Source organism: Ammodytes marinus (genome assembly GCF_949987685.1).
Source record: "Ammodytes marinus genome assembly, chromosome: 5".
Taxonomy (NCBI): domain Eukaryota; kingdom Metazoa; phylum Chordata; class Actinopteri; order Uranoscopiformes; family Ammodytidae; genus Ammodytes; species Ammodytes marinus.
In genome coordinates this window covers 21,939,708-21,959,091 of record NC_137234.1, presented here as the reverse complement: position 1 = coordinate 21,959,091, position 19,384 = coordinate 21,939,708, and the positions used below count along the sequence as shown (strand labels likewise).

General features: G+C 39.9%; 1 protein-coding gene across 2 annotated transcripts; it reads right to left on the bottom strand.

Moving 5' to 3' along the window:
• Window positions 1-685: 685 nt before the first annotated feature.
• rfx4 (regulatory factor X, 4) lies at window positions 686-18,489 on the bottom strand (the record flags this gene model as incomplete). 2 transcript variants are annotated; one of them, XM_080027787.1, is made up of 18 exons in its annotated part: window positions 686-958; window positions 3,057-3,195; window positions 3,292-3,451; window positions 3,564-3,725; window positions 4,685-4,804; window positions 6,542-6,659; window positions 7,182-7,276; window positions 7,602-7,746; window positions 7,861-7,919; window positions 8,028-8,128; window positions 8,885-9,048; window positions 9,196-9,273; window positions 9,757-9,970; window positions 10,302-10,363; window positions 11,792-11,915; window positions 15,728-15,788; window positions 16,008-16,094; window positions 18,447-18,489. In XM_080027787.1, the coding sequence occupies 18 exons, from the start codon at window positions 18,487-18,489 to the stop codon at window positions 686-688; spliced, it is 2,205 nt and encodes a 734-aa protein (XP_079883913.1). The 2 variants fall into 2 exon arrangements, with proteins under 2 accessions (XP_079883913.1, XP_079883914.1); XM_080027788.1 differs by having other exon boundaries at window positions 3,564-3,722.
• Window positions 18,490-19,384: the final 895 nt, after the last annotated feature.

The following is a 19,384-nucleotide window of genomic DNA, read 5'->3' as shown; positions in this document are numbered from 1 at the left end:
TTAAAAAACTATCCAAGATGAAAACACCATGAGTCATATGATGCGGAATGTTTTGGCTTTTTACCACAGTGTGTGACTGGAGCATTAAGGCAGTGCAGTTCATCCACATCCTGCAGCAAAACTATCGCCCATGACAAGATGCTGCACAGTGCTGAGCAACTAGAGGAGACAGCGGCGTCACTGAGATTGTACTGGTGTCAGTGACAGCTTACAGCACACTGATCCGTCAGCTGTGGACACAACGGACTGAGGGTTGGTGGGATGATCTGTGTGCTGACCTCTGAGAGTAACGAGGGAAACTCTGGCAGAGGCATACATTCCCCAAAACAAAAGGCACAGCTTGGCAGCAGCATTGCACTCTTAAAATGATTTTGCTGCAAGTTTTGAAAATCCTAATGATTCATATTGATATTCTTTCCTCCTAAAATGAGCAAAAACATCAAGTGTTGAAGAACTTTCAATAAACCTCTGCAGGAATTACACCACAGTCATCAGTGATTGACGTAAGAATTTTTCTTCAAATTCTCAATAGGTCCATATGATTCCTATTACCTTGCATTAGTACTCTCCACTCTCTGCTCCTCCTTTTTTGATGTACTTGATTGGAAGTGTTCAGAGACTTTGCATCCTCTTATTTGGCGGGCCTGGAACCCTCCACTGCTGTCTGCAACAGTTTTTTTTCAGTTTATTTGGCCCAGCCTGTGGTGGCCTCTCCGTTGATGTAGGCAAAGCCAGGAAAATGCTGCGAGTGTTCATACTCTGAGTTCCTGCGTGGGCCCAGAGGAGAGTATATGTCCCCAGAGGTGGCATAGCGCGAAGAATGCATAGGTGGGCTTGTGTAACAGCTGTTAGCTGGCGACACATCTGGCCACCGGGAGGCGACAGGCGCAGGGTGCAATCGAGGAGTGCTGCCCATCAAGCAAGGCTCCATTCGAGACATCTGGCCGTTGAGCTGGTACTGTTGAAGAGGAGAAAGAGAGGAAATAAGTAAATTACATTGTCTATTGAAAGAGGTATAAAATATAAAGTGATTAGATACTGCTTTAACTAACGATTATTATTATTACCAGTTAATATGCTCAACATTGTCTTGATTGTGACTTAAAGCCAAATATAGTCAGTTAACTATCATAAAATGCAGAAAGACAGTAGACAGTGGAACCCCTAAATGTTTGCTATCTGATTGAAAGTGATTCAAAATATTAATCAGTTATCATAATAGTTTCAGATACATTTTCAGAGAATTTACTGATCAAATAATCAAATGCTTGAGCTCAGTGTTAGATCTTTGCCAACTTTGTAGGTTTTCTTAGGAACTTAAATTTTGAAATTTTCATTTGGTGGAATTCTATTAAATTTTTTTCTCAGAATTACTCATTGATCTATCTGGTTTCCAGATTTTTTGCAATAATAAGTTCATGAAGTCGAAGTTCTCTAAACGCACCTACTAAATGAATGGAATATTATCTTCTTTAAATTTGAATTCCCTCAAATGAAGGAAAGTAAAAACATGCTAATTGGTTTTATGGTTTATTGTTTTTTTGTATTCCAACAGTTAGGGTTAGGGCCTTCCAGGCAGCGCTGTCTTGAAGGCTCCGTTGGGGGCACAAAACACCATCGAGCAGCTTAATGGTTCAGAGTTAAACAAGAAGATTGACACCATTCTTAATTGGTGTGTTAAATGTTAATTAGAAAACTCAATCAATCAATTTATTCCTGTTAAAATTGTTTTCAAGCTTGAACAAAAAACAGAACAAGATATTACACATTGGTTAGTGAGTTTAGAGTTGCTGGTGGATGGACTTTGTTACCTTTGGTAGTCTTCTCAAGTAATTTTTGGCAAAATCATACACAAGAGTTTTTTTTGCCAAATACCTAATACCTAAATACACTAATACCTAGAAGGACAGCTCTGACCCACCATGTATGACTTTATAATATTTACAAGGGACATGACCTCTGCCCCGCTGATATCATATCTGTTGCTGCATGAGCACTGGCTGCGAAACTGACACTGGCGATGGTCATTTCCTGCCGGGGGAAACAGCTTCACAAGTTGTACCACAGCGGTCAAAATAGAAAATTTGCCACTTAAGAAAATTAGACATCAGCTTTGAAAGTGGTTTTTCTCGATTATTTCTGTTGCCCATGGTGACTGAGCCCAAACACCCTAATTACATCTGCCTGTTGACAAGAATATTTTGGACAAAAAGGGGTTCCGACAAAGTTTTCTGTTGGTCTCAGCTCCATCTCCAACATTGGACACAGACAAAGCACAGGCATTGTGCCCGATTTAAGCTCAGACAGGCTTAAAAAAAAAAAAGTGGAAGTAAGATCCGTTTCCCTTTTCTCACTAAATATAAACACGACAGTTGATTCCATTATGAGGGATCCCGGCATGGAAAAAGACAGTCAGCGAGCAGAACAGACGGCTCAGCTGCCTCTTGTTCACAAGCAGAAAAGAGACCATTGAATAACAATATTTTAATAAACGCCCCCTTGCCCTGTTCTGTGGCAACTGGCTCAGACAGATGAAGAGACTATTGAGAGCTGGAAAGAGGAGTAACAGAGCAGGGCCCCTCTTGGCCCCAGCCAGGGCACCTTTCACTGTCTGCTTCCGCTGTGTGGAGAGGGTGATTTGGGGACTTTAAGAAACACAGCGACCGCTGAAGCCCAGCTGATCTCCTCCCACTATAAAGGAAGCAGAGGCTGGAGGGCCCTCCAAAGTAAATTACCATCAAAAGAGTAAAACTCATACCAGGCAGTCGCTACACAAGCTGCAACATCAGCGACACCATCGCATCATAATAACTTTCTTTCTGACATTTAATCTTCAGTCTTCTGTTCACTCTCTGTACAGGACAGTTCAGACTTTATTTGGTTTTCACATATGAGATTATTATTCAGTTGTACCTGAGCATTCCAATTGTCTACCAACATCTAAATATTCTTGTACATATTGTATCTTGAAAGGGATTCTATTTCCCTGAGCAAATTCATTAACTCTAATTCATTTAAAATGCTACTGAACCATTTGGTGGATGACTTGGACTGACCTGTGCAGAAGAGCGGTGGTAGGCAGAGTAGTGGAGGGGGGCTGGGATCGCCGGCTCATGGGCCAGACTGGGATACTGGCTCTGGATGGAATGAGGATGCTGGTTGGCGTAGCTGCCATAGTTGTAGCTGCCAGTATACCTAAGATGGAGTAAGCAAGTCCCAATTCATTCAATAAGTTCTCAAACAAAGTTAAAACATTTCCAAAATGCCTTGAAAATGAGTGTGACTAATTACCCAGGCTCCTCTCTGTAGACTGGTAACCGGTGGGTGGAAGATGGGGGAGGGACTAGAGCACTGTTCCTCATACAGGACAGCTGCTGTCCAGCCTCTGGAGCGGAGCCGCCTGCTGTTGTCACTGTGTATGTAAGGGACCAGGTATATGACTGAACAGCGCCTGGCAGACACATATATGGAAACAGAGACAAATGTGTTGGCGCAGAGGAACCATGTGACTCCTGCTTATATACGATCTGTGTGTGTGTGTGTGACTGCGAGCCCTGTCTCACCTGTAGTGGAGGGGACTCCAGTGTACTCTGGGGACACGGCCGCCGTGGGGGAGCTGGCTGAGGATACGCCCACAGAGTGGACTGACCGAGCTGGGGAGTAGGATTGTGGAGAAGGGGAGGTGGGGGTGGTTTCTGTCAGCGTGAACTCCTCTTCTCTCTCTGCTGAAGGTGTCAACAGAGGAAAGACAATTAGACAATTCTACACAAAAGGAATCCACAGTTTTTTTGTTTTTGGTAACTTTGCGAAGGTTGAACTCTTTGTGAGTTGAACATGAATAATTATGTACAAGTAAAACACATATTGTATGAGGGCAATACATATTTAATGTGTGTACGAAATAAAAGGATAATTCCTGCCTGATATACAAAAAGTAAGACTGACTCACAGATATTCCGAAGCAGTTAATGTTTCCTGTCATCCTATAGCAGTTTATTTGCAAATTGCTTATATTCACTTATTTATAAAGCTTTGGATATAGGCATGTCTTAAATGTTTTGATATAAGCAGTTAGATTCTAAGTAGGAACAATTCAAACTTTTACCACACTGTGTATGAAGCTGAAAAACTCATGTCAACATCACTAAACTGAGCTGTGATATTAAAATCTTAAAATCACACAAAAGATATAGAGGTTTTTCTGGCTCGTCACAAAGATCCGACAATTCTTATGACTTCACTAGTTTCAAGCTGTATAGTAGTACATATACTTTAAAACTATGTTTCCTTGATAGCATAGAGTTAGCTATGAAGATAAATAGTAAATTTTTCTTCAGAAAAAACATGAAACAGCTGAGCTATTACTGACTATTTGCTCAAACATTCAATGTTAGAGAAGAGTGAAAAATGCACATCAGAATATCCTAAAGCCAAGACAATGTTATCAATTTGCTTGTCCAACCAAGTTTGTAAAAAAACGAAAGCGATTTAGTTCTTTTTCTCATAAGACAAAGAAAAGCAGCAAAGCCCTCACAACCATCACATGTTTGGTATTTTTGCTTGAAAAAGAAATTGAATAATAATAATATTATTCAGCAAATTCCTTTCTTGACAAATGAGACATTTTATTACTGCAGCTGCAGTATCATCAGTGTTTGGTTAGACTTCCAGGTAGCAGCCTCACCTGTGCTGCCCTCTGCCTTCATGTTCTTCATTAGGTCGTTAGCCCTCTCCTGGCAGTGCAGGGACTCCAGAAGGTAAAGCACATAATCATCAAACATGAGGTGGATCAGGTGGAAGGACCCTGCGCAGACAGACAGGAAGAGTTTTATACTGAGAAAAAAAACACGGGAGGTTGTGTGGAAGTTATTGTGTGTTACAAATGGACCAATTAACATGGTGAAAGTGAGACCCAGCTGTGTGGGAAAACACAAAACAAAAAAGACAAATATGACATGTCAACTAAAAGTGATGACATCATATCCTGCAGACTTACAGGAGGGCCACTGTTTTTAGAAAAAGCAAGTGCGACCATTTTTCCGTGTACCAGAAATATGTCCACTGACCCCAGGGTCACAAAGAAGATGGGTCCCTGGCATGTGAGGGAGTGTCACAATTGTGTCATTGTGCCAGTCGCTGCGGCCGCCGTTCGCATAATAAACACTTGTGGCTATTCAAGGGAGAGGGGTGCAAAACTGAGCGGTCATAAAATGGAAAAGACGGACAGCACGGAGAGGGGAGGGGCGGCTTTTGTTAATTAGCTGTTTGTGCACAGAGACCTGCTTTATCAAAACACTGCAACCAGCTGTGTCTTTGATATGCACAGACAGACCCAAAGGATACAAGTAGAAGAGAGAGAAGCCATTTTCTTTTCTTTCATTTTTACAACTCTCCACTTATTCAAACATTGGTCGTGCACAATTAGAGCAGCTATTTCACTGGTCTTCTCTCTCCTTATTTTGGAGTCACAGTGGAGATGTCTAAATGTTAATTTGGTTGCATTGTACCTGAATTAAATGAATGCATGTGCACCAGTCATCTCTTATATATAAGGAGAATGGTCCACTGGTATTTAGAACATCTCAATTACAAACATATTACTAACAGCAACTGCATAATGTGGAGCCAATTTAACTTAAGTCAAACATTTTTGTGCACTTTTAGTTAAAGGTGCTGTAAGCGGAATGGTTCTTTTAGCTAACTTCCTGTCAGTTACTGCAGTTAGCAGTCCCCTCGCTCGTCCCTACGACACCACATTAATGCACTGCGGTCTTCAAGCAGCAAGTTATCTAGCATCATCTCAGATCCAGAAGTGTGATAAAACATGATAAAAACCATCAAAACAGACATTGGGAAGGATTTTTACCTGCTCTGTCATTATAGGCGCATACACATTCACCCAACTGTTGCTCTGGCGTGCACCCACCAGCAGTGAGACGGGTGTCGGTTTGTAGCGTTCTCTCTTGTGATTGGATAAAAATGTCGGGATCCTACAATAAGTCTATTTGCCGATTACATTCAGAGCAGCTGACTGAGAGATCTGCTTTATGAAACGCGCACATTATGTAAGTGATCACTGTATGAATAAAGTGATATACAGTAATAAACACTTATATTAACATAAATAAACCGCTTACTTCACCTTTAAATGTAGATTTCCATCAGCTGTACTATAGATACTATATAAAATGTAATGTATTTTTGTATTTCATTTATTATTGCTCATTATATGATTATTTAGGGGTTACATTTTCTATAAGTAAAATGTACAATTGTTCTGGATGAATATAAAAAGCTGGAGTTTTGTTTAATTGTGTCAGTTTCTTAAATTGTAGATGACAAAGCTCTTTGTTTGCAAAGTAACAAGTTATGTTTTAGTCTGACAAATGTTTCACCACGGCGATGGTGTTTTTGTTATATTATGATGTTATGCGGGACAATTAACATAACCAACCTTTCGGTAAACTCATGTCACACTGTCAAGGTTGTATGTATAATGTGTTTTGCATTAAGGAATGATGACAAAGCGCCAGCAGCTCACCAAAGCTAGGCGCGCTGTGGAGGGTCATGTCCCTGATGACTCTGGTACCGAAACACGACCACATCAGCAGGAACTGTTGGGCCACCTTCTTCAGGCACCCGGGCCTCTTCCCTGCCACCTAGAAAGAACATTTCCATGAGAAAAGAGGGGGAAGGGTCGGGATGTCGACGTAGAATTAACCCCTGGGTCCACATTGGGGCTTAACCCTCAGGAACGAAAAACATGTCAACAAGTCAACTATTTAATTTGCCCCCGGGGACACGCCTTCCTATTGAACTATTGTGTGAGCAGTCCAAGACGTTGCCAGGGCGACGAAATTTTACAAGCCCATATCTGGCACATAATGGACGCAAATGGGAAGCTTGAAGACATCATTAACTGGAAGGATTGCGGCGTAAGTGCCTCTGTGTGAGAAAAAGACCCGCAGAGACGAGTGGCTTTCAGCCGCAGGTGTCTTTTTAAGGGTGAAAATAATCAGACTTCTGCTGCGCAAACACTTCAAGCATCTAGTTTGAATCACTTCTCATCGTCACGGATGGAACATTTAAAAACTTCATCTGTTTAAAAACTCACAACAATGCTGAGTCAGACCGGGTTTCAAAGCCCATGAGTGGAAAAACAGAGGTTACTGCTGTCTGACCTTGATGACACAGCGGTCCACCATGGAGTCCAGCCACTCGATATACGCCTCGATTGGAGACTGCTCCTCCAATAGACGGTCAAACTCCTGATACACTGTGGAAGGAGGGAGAACGTGGGGTTACACAGTGTTCTACATCACTCTAAAGATAGAAAAGAGAAACATTTGGACGCATCAGGCAACAAGTTCTATGTATCCGTGACCTCTGATCCTGTCAGGAGTGAATTGGAGATGCTCCGCGGGGTGTTTTCAGAGGAGAGTGAACTTGTTTAACCTCTTGGTCTCCATCATTAATGCTCTGACTCTGCTGGTCGTGGGAATTATTGCCCCCTCTGTGCGTGGTTTGTGCGGAAGTGAAATTAAATTCCCTGCCTGGCTGCATGTGTGCCGAGTGGCATCAGCTTAAACGCACAAACTTACGGTGGATAATAAGCTGTCTGTGTTCCTCTTGTGAGTCCTCCATGGTGTAAAGTGTCTGCTTGGTGATGCTGTTCAAGTCCACATTCCTCCAGTCCTCCAGCATTTGAAAGGTGATGTCAGCACTGTTTATCACCGTCCGTGAAGCCTGGCGGGCAGATAAATGAACAATATCACTAAAACAAGCATACCCACATTCTTCATCAGCCATGTTTGTTCATATGTTAATATATTACACAACATTCAGTCTATGACGTGGCACCTGGCAGAGATGATTTAAGGATGTTTGCCGTTTCAGAATCTGAGAAAATCTCCTGGATACTGCAAACAAGAAATGAGAGAAAAAAATATATGATTACTGCAGTGAGTGTTGTCAATTAAACTTAATGTTGGAAAACCATGATAATGAGATGTGGGTTTTATATTTACATTCAAATTTGATGTTCCTCAGGTTTTCAGGAAGGTCATGAAGTGCTATTTTTAGCCACTCGTCGAGCTGTTTGGCAAATTTTCGAATAACCTGAGTCAAACTGTGGATGAGGGGGAAAGGACACATGACAAGACATTATTCATAATTTTATTTTATTTTATTACAGCAGCAACAATTCTAACAATTATTTTCCTCACAGATAAATCTGCTGATTATTGCTTTGAAATACTGGATAAACCGATTGGTGTAATAATGTGAAGCGAGGCAATTCTTCCAGAGCAAAACATTAAGATATTAGCCGTTAGGTGTGACAGAGAAAATCAGCAAATCCTCACTTTTGAAAGGCTGCAAATAAATCATTTACAATAGTTTTGCCTGAAAAATAGTTTGACAATTAATCGATTTTTTTCAACTGACTAGTTCACAAATATTTTCAGCCTAACAATGAATTTCTCAATAAGTTAAATTTTTAAAACAGAAAAACCACAATTTAAAGCTCTCCCATTTTGAAGGTGTTTTTCTATCTACTTGTCATAGTGAAGTGTATACAAGATGTTGCTGCAAACTATTTTTTAGTTTGTTTACCTCAGTGTGCAGTTTATTAACAATACATGCTAAGGAACTGCAAGTAAGATTTGTTTTCCACAATAATACATACTACTTGTATAGTAGTACAATATAGTAAGAATTACTTAAGCGTTTAGAGTAGAGGGTGTTATTATTAAGAAAAAAACTTGCAAGGTAGCCTTAATAAAAATAAAGGTTTCTTTTTTCCCATCCCATGTAGTTTTAGTAACAGCGCAAAGGAAAATTGAGTTCACCCATATTAAGAGTAAATGTTACAGTGTGTGCTCACCTATCAGGCAGTGCTTGCAGGACAGTAGGCATCAGGACCCCAGAGATGGCCTTGTATAGGATGGAGTCACAAACACCCACTATGTTCACCACCGTGGTGGAGCCGAGGACAGGAAGCATGTGGGGTGGCATGCCCTGCCAGAAGTGCAGCAAAAAGCTCTGGACCTGAAAGCACCACACAAACACAACATGATATTCAATATTACAGGAAATACAATCTCTTGATTTACCATTTTTAAAGACTAAATGAATTAGCAAAATTTAGTAAAACAGATTTTAACGTAAAATGGTTTAAAACTGAAAAATCCTTGCCTCGTCAAAGTTGGCCCGGATGACAGTGTCCAGTATCCTCTGACAGTGCGTTCTGTACATCATGATGAAGGTTGACACCTGTGGACAACAACAGATATTAATCTAACTGTATCACAAATATAATCACTTTTTTTCTTTCTTAAGGGGAAACTAAAAAGAAAAAAAAGTGGTACAAAAACAAGAAAATAAATCACCTACAAAGCATGTGACCCAATGAATACATGTTACAGGCCTAGGCTGGAGCGGACTTATATAAAACAGGCTTTAGAGATCAGCAAAACACAAACCATTTAAAATCATGGCCCCTCTTTAAGAGCTGGACAGCTAGTGCCTGTCCTTTGTCCAATGCTAGATCTTATTATCTCCCCCAAAAGATTAAGAGTTAGTGAGGAGCCAGCATATAAATCCTCAAGGTCCTTCTCTAAATGCAAACCAAGTAAAGGTCCCGGGGCAGATAAAAGGCTGAAGCCAGAGGGGGCGCAGAGATGGTGAGATGGCAGGGAGAGTTGGAGGGGGGGGAGGGTTTGGCTGTAAGTATGGACTTCTAAAACTCTTGTTTACCCTATCTTCTGGCAGGCTGGCGGGCAAATTTAGGTCTTTGACATTTGGAAACTCTGGCAGGAGCGTTCCCAGTTTGGAGCGCGGTGAATACGCCACTGTTTGCTTTGTGACCTCTTTCTTCCCCGTCTCGTTCACCCACGCCGCTCCCTTCTTTGAGTACATCACATCGTAATACTGAGAGCTCTCCTTCACTGCTATGCCGTAGTAGTGGTACCTGAGGAGAGCACAGGGTGAACAGCTGATTAACATCTTCTACATACACAAAGAATAACTGTAGACCAAATCAAAACTAAGAAAGAAAATCTTGAAATTAAAAAAGAATTAATACATATTTTTGAAAAAATATTATAATCATAAGAACAGGTGAAATGCTTTTTTATTTAAAATTCAACTATTTTTCTAAACGTCTATGCAGTCTACAATTTCATATCTATGTTAAATTTTTATTTAATTTTTTCATTTTTTATGGTGACGGCAGGGGGTTGTGCGCAATTGGACAAGTGTTTAATATGTATGTGATTAATGACATACACAAACCAACTTACTTAGACTGCCCTCTTGTCCCCAGTCTTCTTGTAGTTAATGCTGGAAACTGTTGCCTTATAATCTGTTCATAGTAGGACAGAAACAGTTTTCAGTGATCTGTAACTACTTTTCAGTGTTAAATCAAACTCAACTTACTCAATCACAGTAACTCATCAAAGTGAAAAGAGAAAGAAAAGTAGATAAGTAGCCAAATTATATTTATTTTGTATAAAATACTTAATAAAATATTCATCAGGAAAACGTTTTTTATTCTACTAAGAATCTAATAGATAGTAAACACAGAATACATAACTTAATAGAACGTGAGACTTGTACAGTATCTTCAGTTCTTAATGAGAAAGTGTTTATCAAAGTTTGCCAGGAGAGGAACATGAAAGTCTTATAGCTATATCCATGGGAGGTCTGGGGGGGGGGGGGGGGGGCTTTGAGAGCCATCCATTTATGACATCCAGGGGTATTACTTTTTTCTGCTTATATCAACAGTCTCCCCTCATCTATCCTTTTTCTCCTCCACTCCCTCCTTCTTCCTTTCCTCTCTTTTTTTGTCCAAAGAGATTGGCTCCTCGGGTCCAGCTCCTGGTGCAGAAACTTTAGCAAACAGTGTAGCTCTCCATTGTGTGGGATGAAAAAAGAGGCCAAGCTGTGAAGTTTCTGTCAGGCCCCGCTTGATAAATGAGCAGACAGGGAGGCAGTCCGGGCCCTCTCTCGTTTTTTTGTCCTGAATCAATGAAGCCTTCCTAAAGGACACCCCACACTGCTCCAGCCACTGATCTAACATTCCGCAACATCTCACCCTTCCAAATTTCCTTTAATTACACATTAATCCAGGCCCCTTCTCTTTTTCAATATCTTCCGACAGGAGCTGTGGAGGGGAGAGTGGGGGGTGGGCCAGGTTGGGGGTTGGGGCCAGAGTCCAGGGTACAGGGCGATGGCTGGGGGTAGGAAGGTTGAGGAACTTCTCGGGGTTGTGGGAACAGACGAAAAAGCACATCTCCTTTGGCTCTAGATTATGTGTTCAGTTAACGACCGCAGTGCCTCGCTTGCTTCACACTGAGCTGCAGTTGATGTTGCTTCAACAGTAGCCAGAGCCGCAGCACAGAACCAGCCCAGGCATGAAATGGTCAGAATAATGTTGGTGGCTGATTTAGTGAATGAGATAAGTGCCTTTACAGGGGTGGCAGCATCCGAAAAGTTGTTTTGTATCCTCTTCCGTTGAGGCTTATTGATTTAAATTTAAAGTGCATGTATATATTTATTTTGACATCCTGAAAAGCTGACAAAATTTAGACTTCATTTTCATGTTGTTATCACTGCACACCACCTGTATCATCAGTCAAACTTTGCAGCGAGAGACACTTAACTCCAGGTGGTACATACAAGAGTATATGACTTTCACACGTATTTCATGACGTTGCAAATATGATTAAGAGGTTAACTTGACGGATTTGGGAATAATTAACCTTCATCTCCACTAAAATTTGAATCTTACCTTTCCAAAGCTGGCCGCGTTCACAGGCTGTGTGTCGTGCTTCTCACTGAAGTCTAGGTAATGCATGTAGAGGGCACTTCGGGGGATACACACACCTTCGGCTATCTCATAGTTCTCTTCTAGCCTGTGGATGACAAGGGAATTTTTCAGGGCACAGAATAACAATATATATAGAGAGAAGTGTGAGGATGGTTAATAATGAGAGAGTCTAATCTTTAAACCGGCCTGTTCTTTTACTGTGAAGATGTTTAGGAAGCCAGATGACATTCATGTCAACAAGAGGTACACATGCAGTGAATAGGGTCTCGAGTAGGCTATATGATAATACAAAACGATTTCACTTTAAAGTTTGAATTTAAGCAACTTAAATGGGGACACTACTTAACAGAATGTTTATCTATCAGATGTTGCCATATCTGAAGTCCTTTGATAGGCTATGTAACAGAGAATTGCAAAAAAAAAAGAAAAGAAAAAAAAGACCTTTCATATGATATTAAAGAACGGCAGCTTCATGCCCTTGAAAGCAGCAGACACAACCTGAAACTTCATCACGTCACGTCACATGAGGTGGGCCTATAAATGCAGATTTCACAGAAATCGACATCTTCCCCTGGGTTTTATTAACAGCTGTCAACACAGAGCAAAATATTTAATGTCTAGAAAAATTAAATACCTAGATTTTTGTCGGACTTTCCCCACATGATGATTTTGTATTTCATTATACTTTTTCAGTGATAACATGTTGGTATTTGTACCTGTTTTCAGTTCCTGCACATAAGGGTTGCGTTGCCTTTTGTGTAGCATGATTGTGTCAAACTTGTAAAAATCCTGGCACATCTTAACTGATTTACATCTTAAAATCCCCTGTTACTTGCTGTGAACTTCTTAAATGTCCATGAAGTGATGTGTTTGATATTAAACACCACTACGAGTACCATGGCACGTTGGCGTCCCCTTTGGACAAAAGCGGTAGTATTTTTACGACGCCAGCTGTCGTGAAGCTGTTTTCTAGCTCGTGCCAGGCGTGCGAGATTCAAATGATCTGGAAGCAATATAGTGCATGTCCGTGTGTTGAAAGTGTGAGGGCACCGGACTCTTTTCGGCTCCATGAGAGTGGTTAGTGACACAGCATCAACTAATGCCAGTCAGTGCTACACACACCTGATTGCAATGAGTTGATGCAGTGTCACCTCTCACGGAGCTGAAACATTACGTGTCCTCACAGAAAGCGAATGAACGAGAGACGGCAGTTAGTATGGATCACGATGAGGTAATGTGTTTATGTTGTTGTAAATAATGACTATTTCAGATGAATAATGGTCATCTGATGATGCTGGTGAGGCAAAGTAAACTTTGTTTTAGTAGGCTAAATTAATAATTAATTTAGGAGTCTAGTTTGCTCCCGTGAAATTGTGTATAAGTTGCTTGGCAACGCCCTCCCGCCCGCCTATCTCTCCTAGCTTTTCTTCATTGCATTTTATTTTTTTTCTTTGATGGTTCAGCCCCGTTATCAGTCATTATGACGACAAACAACTGTCTCAAACAAGGCTCCCGCTCCCCTTCCCTCACCGGGAGGGATAGGCTTCTCAAATCGCGTTGTTGCGCCTCACTGAAATCTGCGACCAATATGGATATGTGACCATAGGGCATGCACGCGTGAACCGAAAATCGGACTGGGTGTGCGACCAGACCAAATGCAGTAATAAAAACTATATAAAAACGTCTTTCTTTGCACTGACGGTCTCGTTTGCTGTTAAAGGTAATTTATGATTATGTGAGGAAACATGAAGCTGTTTAAAATATATTTAAATGTTACTCAGAGCTGCTTTAATACAGAATCAAATGACTCCTGTAATGTGAAAGGGTTGCTGATTGCTTTTCGGTAGCTGTCCATGTCTCTAAACTAAATCAAAGGTGTGGCTCTGGATTGGTTCATCTCCTATCCGTCGAACACTGTTATGCTTGGAAATGCCTCATCCTCTCGCACTACTCTTTTGTGGCATCCCCCAGGGGTCTTTTCTGGGTCCCCTTATATTAACTGTCTTCATCCTATCCCTTGGGCAAATCATGATTGGACATAAAACAGAGTGTCATTGCTAAACGGATGATAAGGAACACCAGGGCTCAATACATTCTAATTGCCAACAATGTGTCCTTTATTATGTCCTGCCTCTCTTACATTTAATTAGCAATTTATTCATAATAGTTTGTAAATAAGTTGTTTTCTTTTTTTTATACACTTGTTTAGTTCTCATTTTAAAGCACTTTATTTTTGTGCTGTATAAAGAAAGTTATTATTATTATGATAAACACTTGTGTCTATGGTTTATGACAATCCATTCGTATATCAGTGCTTTGATGCTTTAAGGTTTTTTGGAGTATTTCTACCTCATAATGGGCCAACAAATTAAATCACTTACTGCACCTTGAAAATCCAAAAAACCTGGATGTGTATCAAAGTTTTCTTATATAAACATGTCTGATTCGTTTGTCTGCTTGCTGAAAATACAGATCCCTGTACACATATTCACTCTTATTGACTGTGGTCAACTTAAAAGTAAAATCAAAAGTTAAAAACAAAAGGTAGAACGGATTCAAATCTGAGCCTTGAGGTACACCAACATCATGGTATTTACCTTGCAAATCCAATGTTTACTGTTTGAGAAATTATTTCACCTGTTTATCTGGCACACTTTGATATGAAGGTAATTATATTGCCATCGTAAATGCTACTGAATAGTATCTGATGGTCAGAATAGGAAACAGGTGCAAAATGTTGATTACAAAGAGTCTGGACCTTGAGAAAGTAAAAAAACTACACATTGAAGACCTGCAACATGACTTACATTGTATTTATATAGTCAAAGAGTCAAATTCTACCTTTGTATTCTCTTTAACTTTCTTCAGTCGTTGTCAGATCCATAATGTTTACTTTATTTCTAAATCCTAAATAAATGGCTCCAATAATATTATATACTCACGTCCTGATGTTTAATGAGCCATTGAAGATAATCTCTTTGATATAACCTACATTTCCCTTCACCCAAGATGCTGAGAGTGTCTTCTGAATTACAGTAATAAAATAATTTCAGTCGTTAATGTTTTCAACTTGATTTATAAATATCTGTCTTCGATAATTCATTTTGGGTTTTACTTTATTATTGTGGTGTAAATAAATAAAACTAATTGTAGTGACTTTTTTGTCATGTGATCAAACATATTATTTATGGTCGCAAACAAAGCAGGATTGATTACTTTTATCTGCTAAAATTTGTAGTGGATTTCACTACACCTGCAAGCAAAAGTGCTCACTATGCACAGTTAAAAGAGGCCAATAACACATGCATTAATGTGTGCATTTATTGACTCAAACTCATGTCCCTCACACTGGGTTGCAACCCCCCACCAATGCAGGCTAAATCAGTTTAATTATTCATTTAAGCCCATGACCATTTTGAATGCTGATGAGTAAAGGTCATAGTCATTGGTCATGGGGTTTGTAGTTTATACATGCGGGGGATATGAAATAAAACATTTGTTGCATATCGAAACTGCTCCTGTTTTTAAGTCTGAACGTTTAACATATCTTTTCGTTGAATACTGTAAATGAGATTTCCATGGGACTACATAAATAACATTAACTCTTATCCGATCAGATTCAAAATCAAGATATTCTTCTAAATTATCCTATTTACATACAATTAATAAATGTTTTCAACATGTCCAATTAACAATATGTGGTTCAGTGGCACATAAAGTAAATCCTAAAACCTTTTCGAGAAGACTGTCATTATTCCTTTTTTATATCAATACACAACAGTTCCACTTGCTGTTTGACATAAAATGTTATTTTTTTTGTTGTTTTTTAACATTCTCTCCCTTTGCGCTAATTTATTTTTCAGTTTGGCTAATATACTTTTTTTTTTAATAACTTACCATTCCAGAGTAGCCGGTGTTGAATGTGGTTTAGAGGCTCTGTTGTTTTCTTTTTCTTCATCTGTAACATTAACATACACGTTGTGGATTTTAGGGTTATTCAGGCAAAAGCTTTTATTTAACCGACACAATAATAGGTCATTTTCCTGTGTAGACATTGGTCAAAATACATTTATTCTGCTAAACAAAAAACATGAACTATAAGATAAATAAACACACAACACAACAACAGTTTACAGGATTCTTCAGTGTCTGTAGTTTTTGTGTTCGTCCTGCTTACGTTCATCGTTGGACATGTTCCCCAGAGATGTGTGACTGGAGTATCGCTTGCTCTCACTCTCGTTGAGACATCTTTCAATCCAACTCTCTAAAAAAGACATGATGGTCCAGAGATTACAGAGCTAGACACCTCTCAGTCAAACAATTTTATATTATTATTTAGGCAGAAATTTTTAATTAAATTATGAATCTGCTAACAAAAAAATTGGTTTCTTAAATTCTTTTAATTCTCATTTGGCTAAAAAACAGTTTAGGTATATATATATATAGTATTTAAACTGACAGTGATATTTTAAAAGCCCACTCCCTGGAGTAAACTCATTTAGTTCACACAGTAGAAAGGAGCAAAAACTGTATTTACATAAACAGTGCAAATCACTGCCCATACAGGACACTTTAAATGTCACTAATGTGACAGGGCGAGCCTTCAACAATCGATTGTATGGGCAGCAGCATGGCTCTATTTGAGATGTTTTCAGCAGAACGTCAGGAATTCAGCATTGTTCCGTACACACTTGCTTAAAAGAGCCGTTCACATTAGCGAAGCAGTCTGTTGGAATAGAGGCCATTGCCCTGTTTTAATATCTACTTAGAAATAGCTCAACTGGTGTGCTTTCTGTAAGCGAGCCACAGCAGCATACCAAAGCTTTCATGTAGCAACAGCCCGATATGCAAAGTGGAATCCATCTTAACTTCAGAAGAGGCATTCGGTATTTGATTTGTGTACCTAAGGACATTGTTAATATTCTCCTTGTTTATTTGAGTCAGTATAATATAATTTTAAAAATACATGTCGGTAAGGTACAGCTTCTTCTTTACTTATAAACTGGATGTTTCTAATAGAGCAATAGAATAAAAAGTATATTTTCCATTAAATCCAGTGAATAAAAATAACTATGTCACCTCAAATAGAAAAGTACTTTATACTTCTTTATGTAAAGCACTAAAGGAAAAGCACTTAACCAGTTAATTTTTAACTTCTACAACAAAATAAAATGACATATCTAAAATCCTGTTAATCTTCTTCTTTCTTTTTTTTTGCATGTGAACTGACAACAATCCCCACAGCAGCTGTTGCTAGGACTGAGTGTTGGCAGAACAACCTGTTGGTGCAGCCCATGGTGGATGGTGGTGTGTGGGGATTCAGAGGAGGTCAGAGATATTCAACAGTTTTAGAAGTTTACACTCGATGAGGAATCTTAACCTCATCAAAGCTGAAGGAAAAGGTCAGACTGCAGTTTAGAGTCTGATCAACTTAAAAACCCACGGCCCCATGCTCCCACACACGGAAGAAGTGCTTTCTCTCTTACTCTTTAATGACCTTAATTACTGTGTTTATGGTTATCATTATGTTTAACAGTACTCTAAATGGCATTTATAATGCCTTTTACACAATTTGAAAAAAACTGCTAGTGCATTTGCATTTTAACTTTGAATAAAACACTACAAGTGTTTCTGACGGCCTTCTCACATGCCTAAGCATTTACCGACAACAATTGCCTCAAAACGGAAAAAAAACAATACAAACAAAAACAATTCATCCAAAGCCTGGAAATGAGAAAGTGAATCCACTGAAGTGAAGCTAATTCTCTACAAAGGCTTAGATCTCAAGCTTCATTTGCCACAGGAACGGATAAGTTGGAGATCTAAATAAGTGGATTAAATTTGATCAGCAAGTGAAACGGATGTTCACTCATTTATTAGCACACATTCAGGGCTAAACTACTCCATTCTGCACCAGCATACTGAAAATGTGTCATTTATCTTTAGTGTTAATGGTTTTCAAAATGTAATCCAAACCAAATAATTAATTCCATGAATCACCTTTATTAATTTTTCAAATAGAGCCACTTCTCGACACAATCATTAAAGTCTCTAAAAAAAGAAATAACACACCCCAAAATATTTCCACTGACACGTTCTCAGGAAAATAATGTTTTGAAGTTAAATAAATGCTTGAATCTTCCAATTTTGGATAAAATAAATACATGAAGCATAAAATAAACTGCAGAGACCAGATGCTTAAATCTTTAAAATGCACAATGATGTATAATTTCTCCACGCTTAATGACACATCTGAAAAGCCTTAAAAAACAGCAAGAAGCCACTTGGTTGCGGAGAAAGTGGGATTTAAGAGCTATTTCCCGGCTTATCGTGTGTGTCTTCTAACACAACAGCACTTCTCATAAATAACCATGACCAAAAACACTCCTTCTTGAATAATTTCAGAAAAAAAGGGAAAAAAAAGTAATAAAAGGTTAAAAAAAAAAAAAAAAAAAAAAAAAAAAAGCCAAGCCAAGCACCAAACACAAAGTTTGAAACCTCCAGAATAGCAGCAGCAGCAGCAGCTCACACCATGTTTCCCAACAGAAGCTAGTTTTCTCTCCACACATCCCGAAAAATGCAAAGCGAGCAGCAGAGTTTTGAATACAGGACTGACCTGTGGAATCCATATCAGGCTCCTCCAGCAGCCCACAATGCATCCTCTTCCCATCAACGACACTGGCTCCTCCAAGTAAAATGGCTTAGTGCACGTTTTCCCCTCCTCAGCGGCTCTCCCCTTGTCTTGCTCTGTGTTTCCGTGACCACTGGCCGTCACAGGAGATGTTGAGGATCTGAGGTTCGCCCAGAGAGGGGTGGTGTTGGCGGAGGAGAGGGGGGGAGGTGGGAAGAAGGGAGGAAAGGGGAGAGAGGGTGGGTGGTGGGGGGTTAGGGCTAGAGACTCCAGAAATCCAGCGGGGGGAAAGCCAGACCCGTCAAAATGTTTGCTGATGTTTCATGGGAAAGGGGCTGATTTTATAGGAGCCCTGATGGGGACATGTCATTGATAGGCTTGGAAGGCTGATGAATGGCCCCAAGTCAGATGGGGATGTGGCAAGGCTCACTGGAAGTCTTTTGTGGGGCTGTTTTGAATAAGAAAAGCTCCCTCCCAACGAAAAAAAAAAGAGGCTTAGATCTACGCAGTCCCAACACTGTGGCCTCCCCGTCTTCCATTATGGCATTTAATACGTTTTTATACACCCCAGAGCTCCATATAAACACACATCCCTACACAACTCCAGTGTCTGCCTTTCCTTCTGATTTTAACTCCCATTTCTCATCCTCACCGGACACTTGTTGCTCACATTTGGTCGGTTTCTCACCTCAGTCCACCATCAAACCAGCTTTGTGACAACTTTTTCCAGAGTCAGAGCGCACTGTGTGCTTAGACACACAACCGAAAACTAAAACAAATTGCACCAGTGTGAATTTTTCTGGTGCCGTCCTCACCTCTATTTCGCTTGCTCTTTCACTGTGGCAAACCTTATTTTTGGTGGAGCCTCTGAGAAGAGGGAACGGTCACAAAGGGGGGGAAGTAAAAGTGCAAAGCCCGAGGCT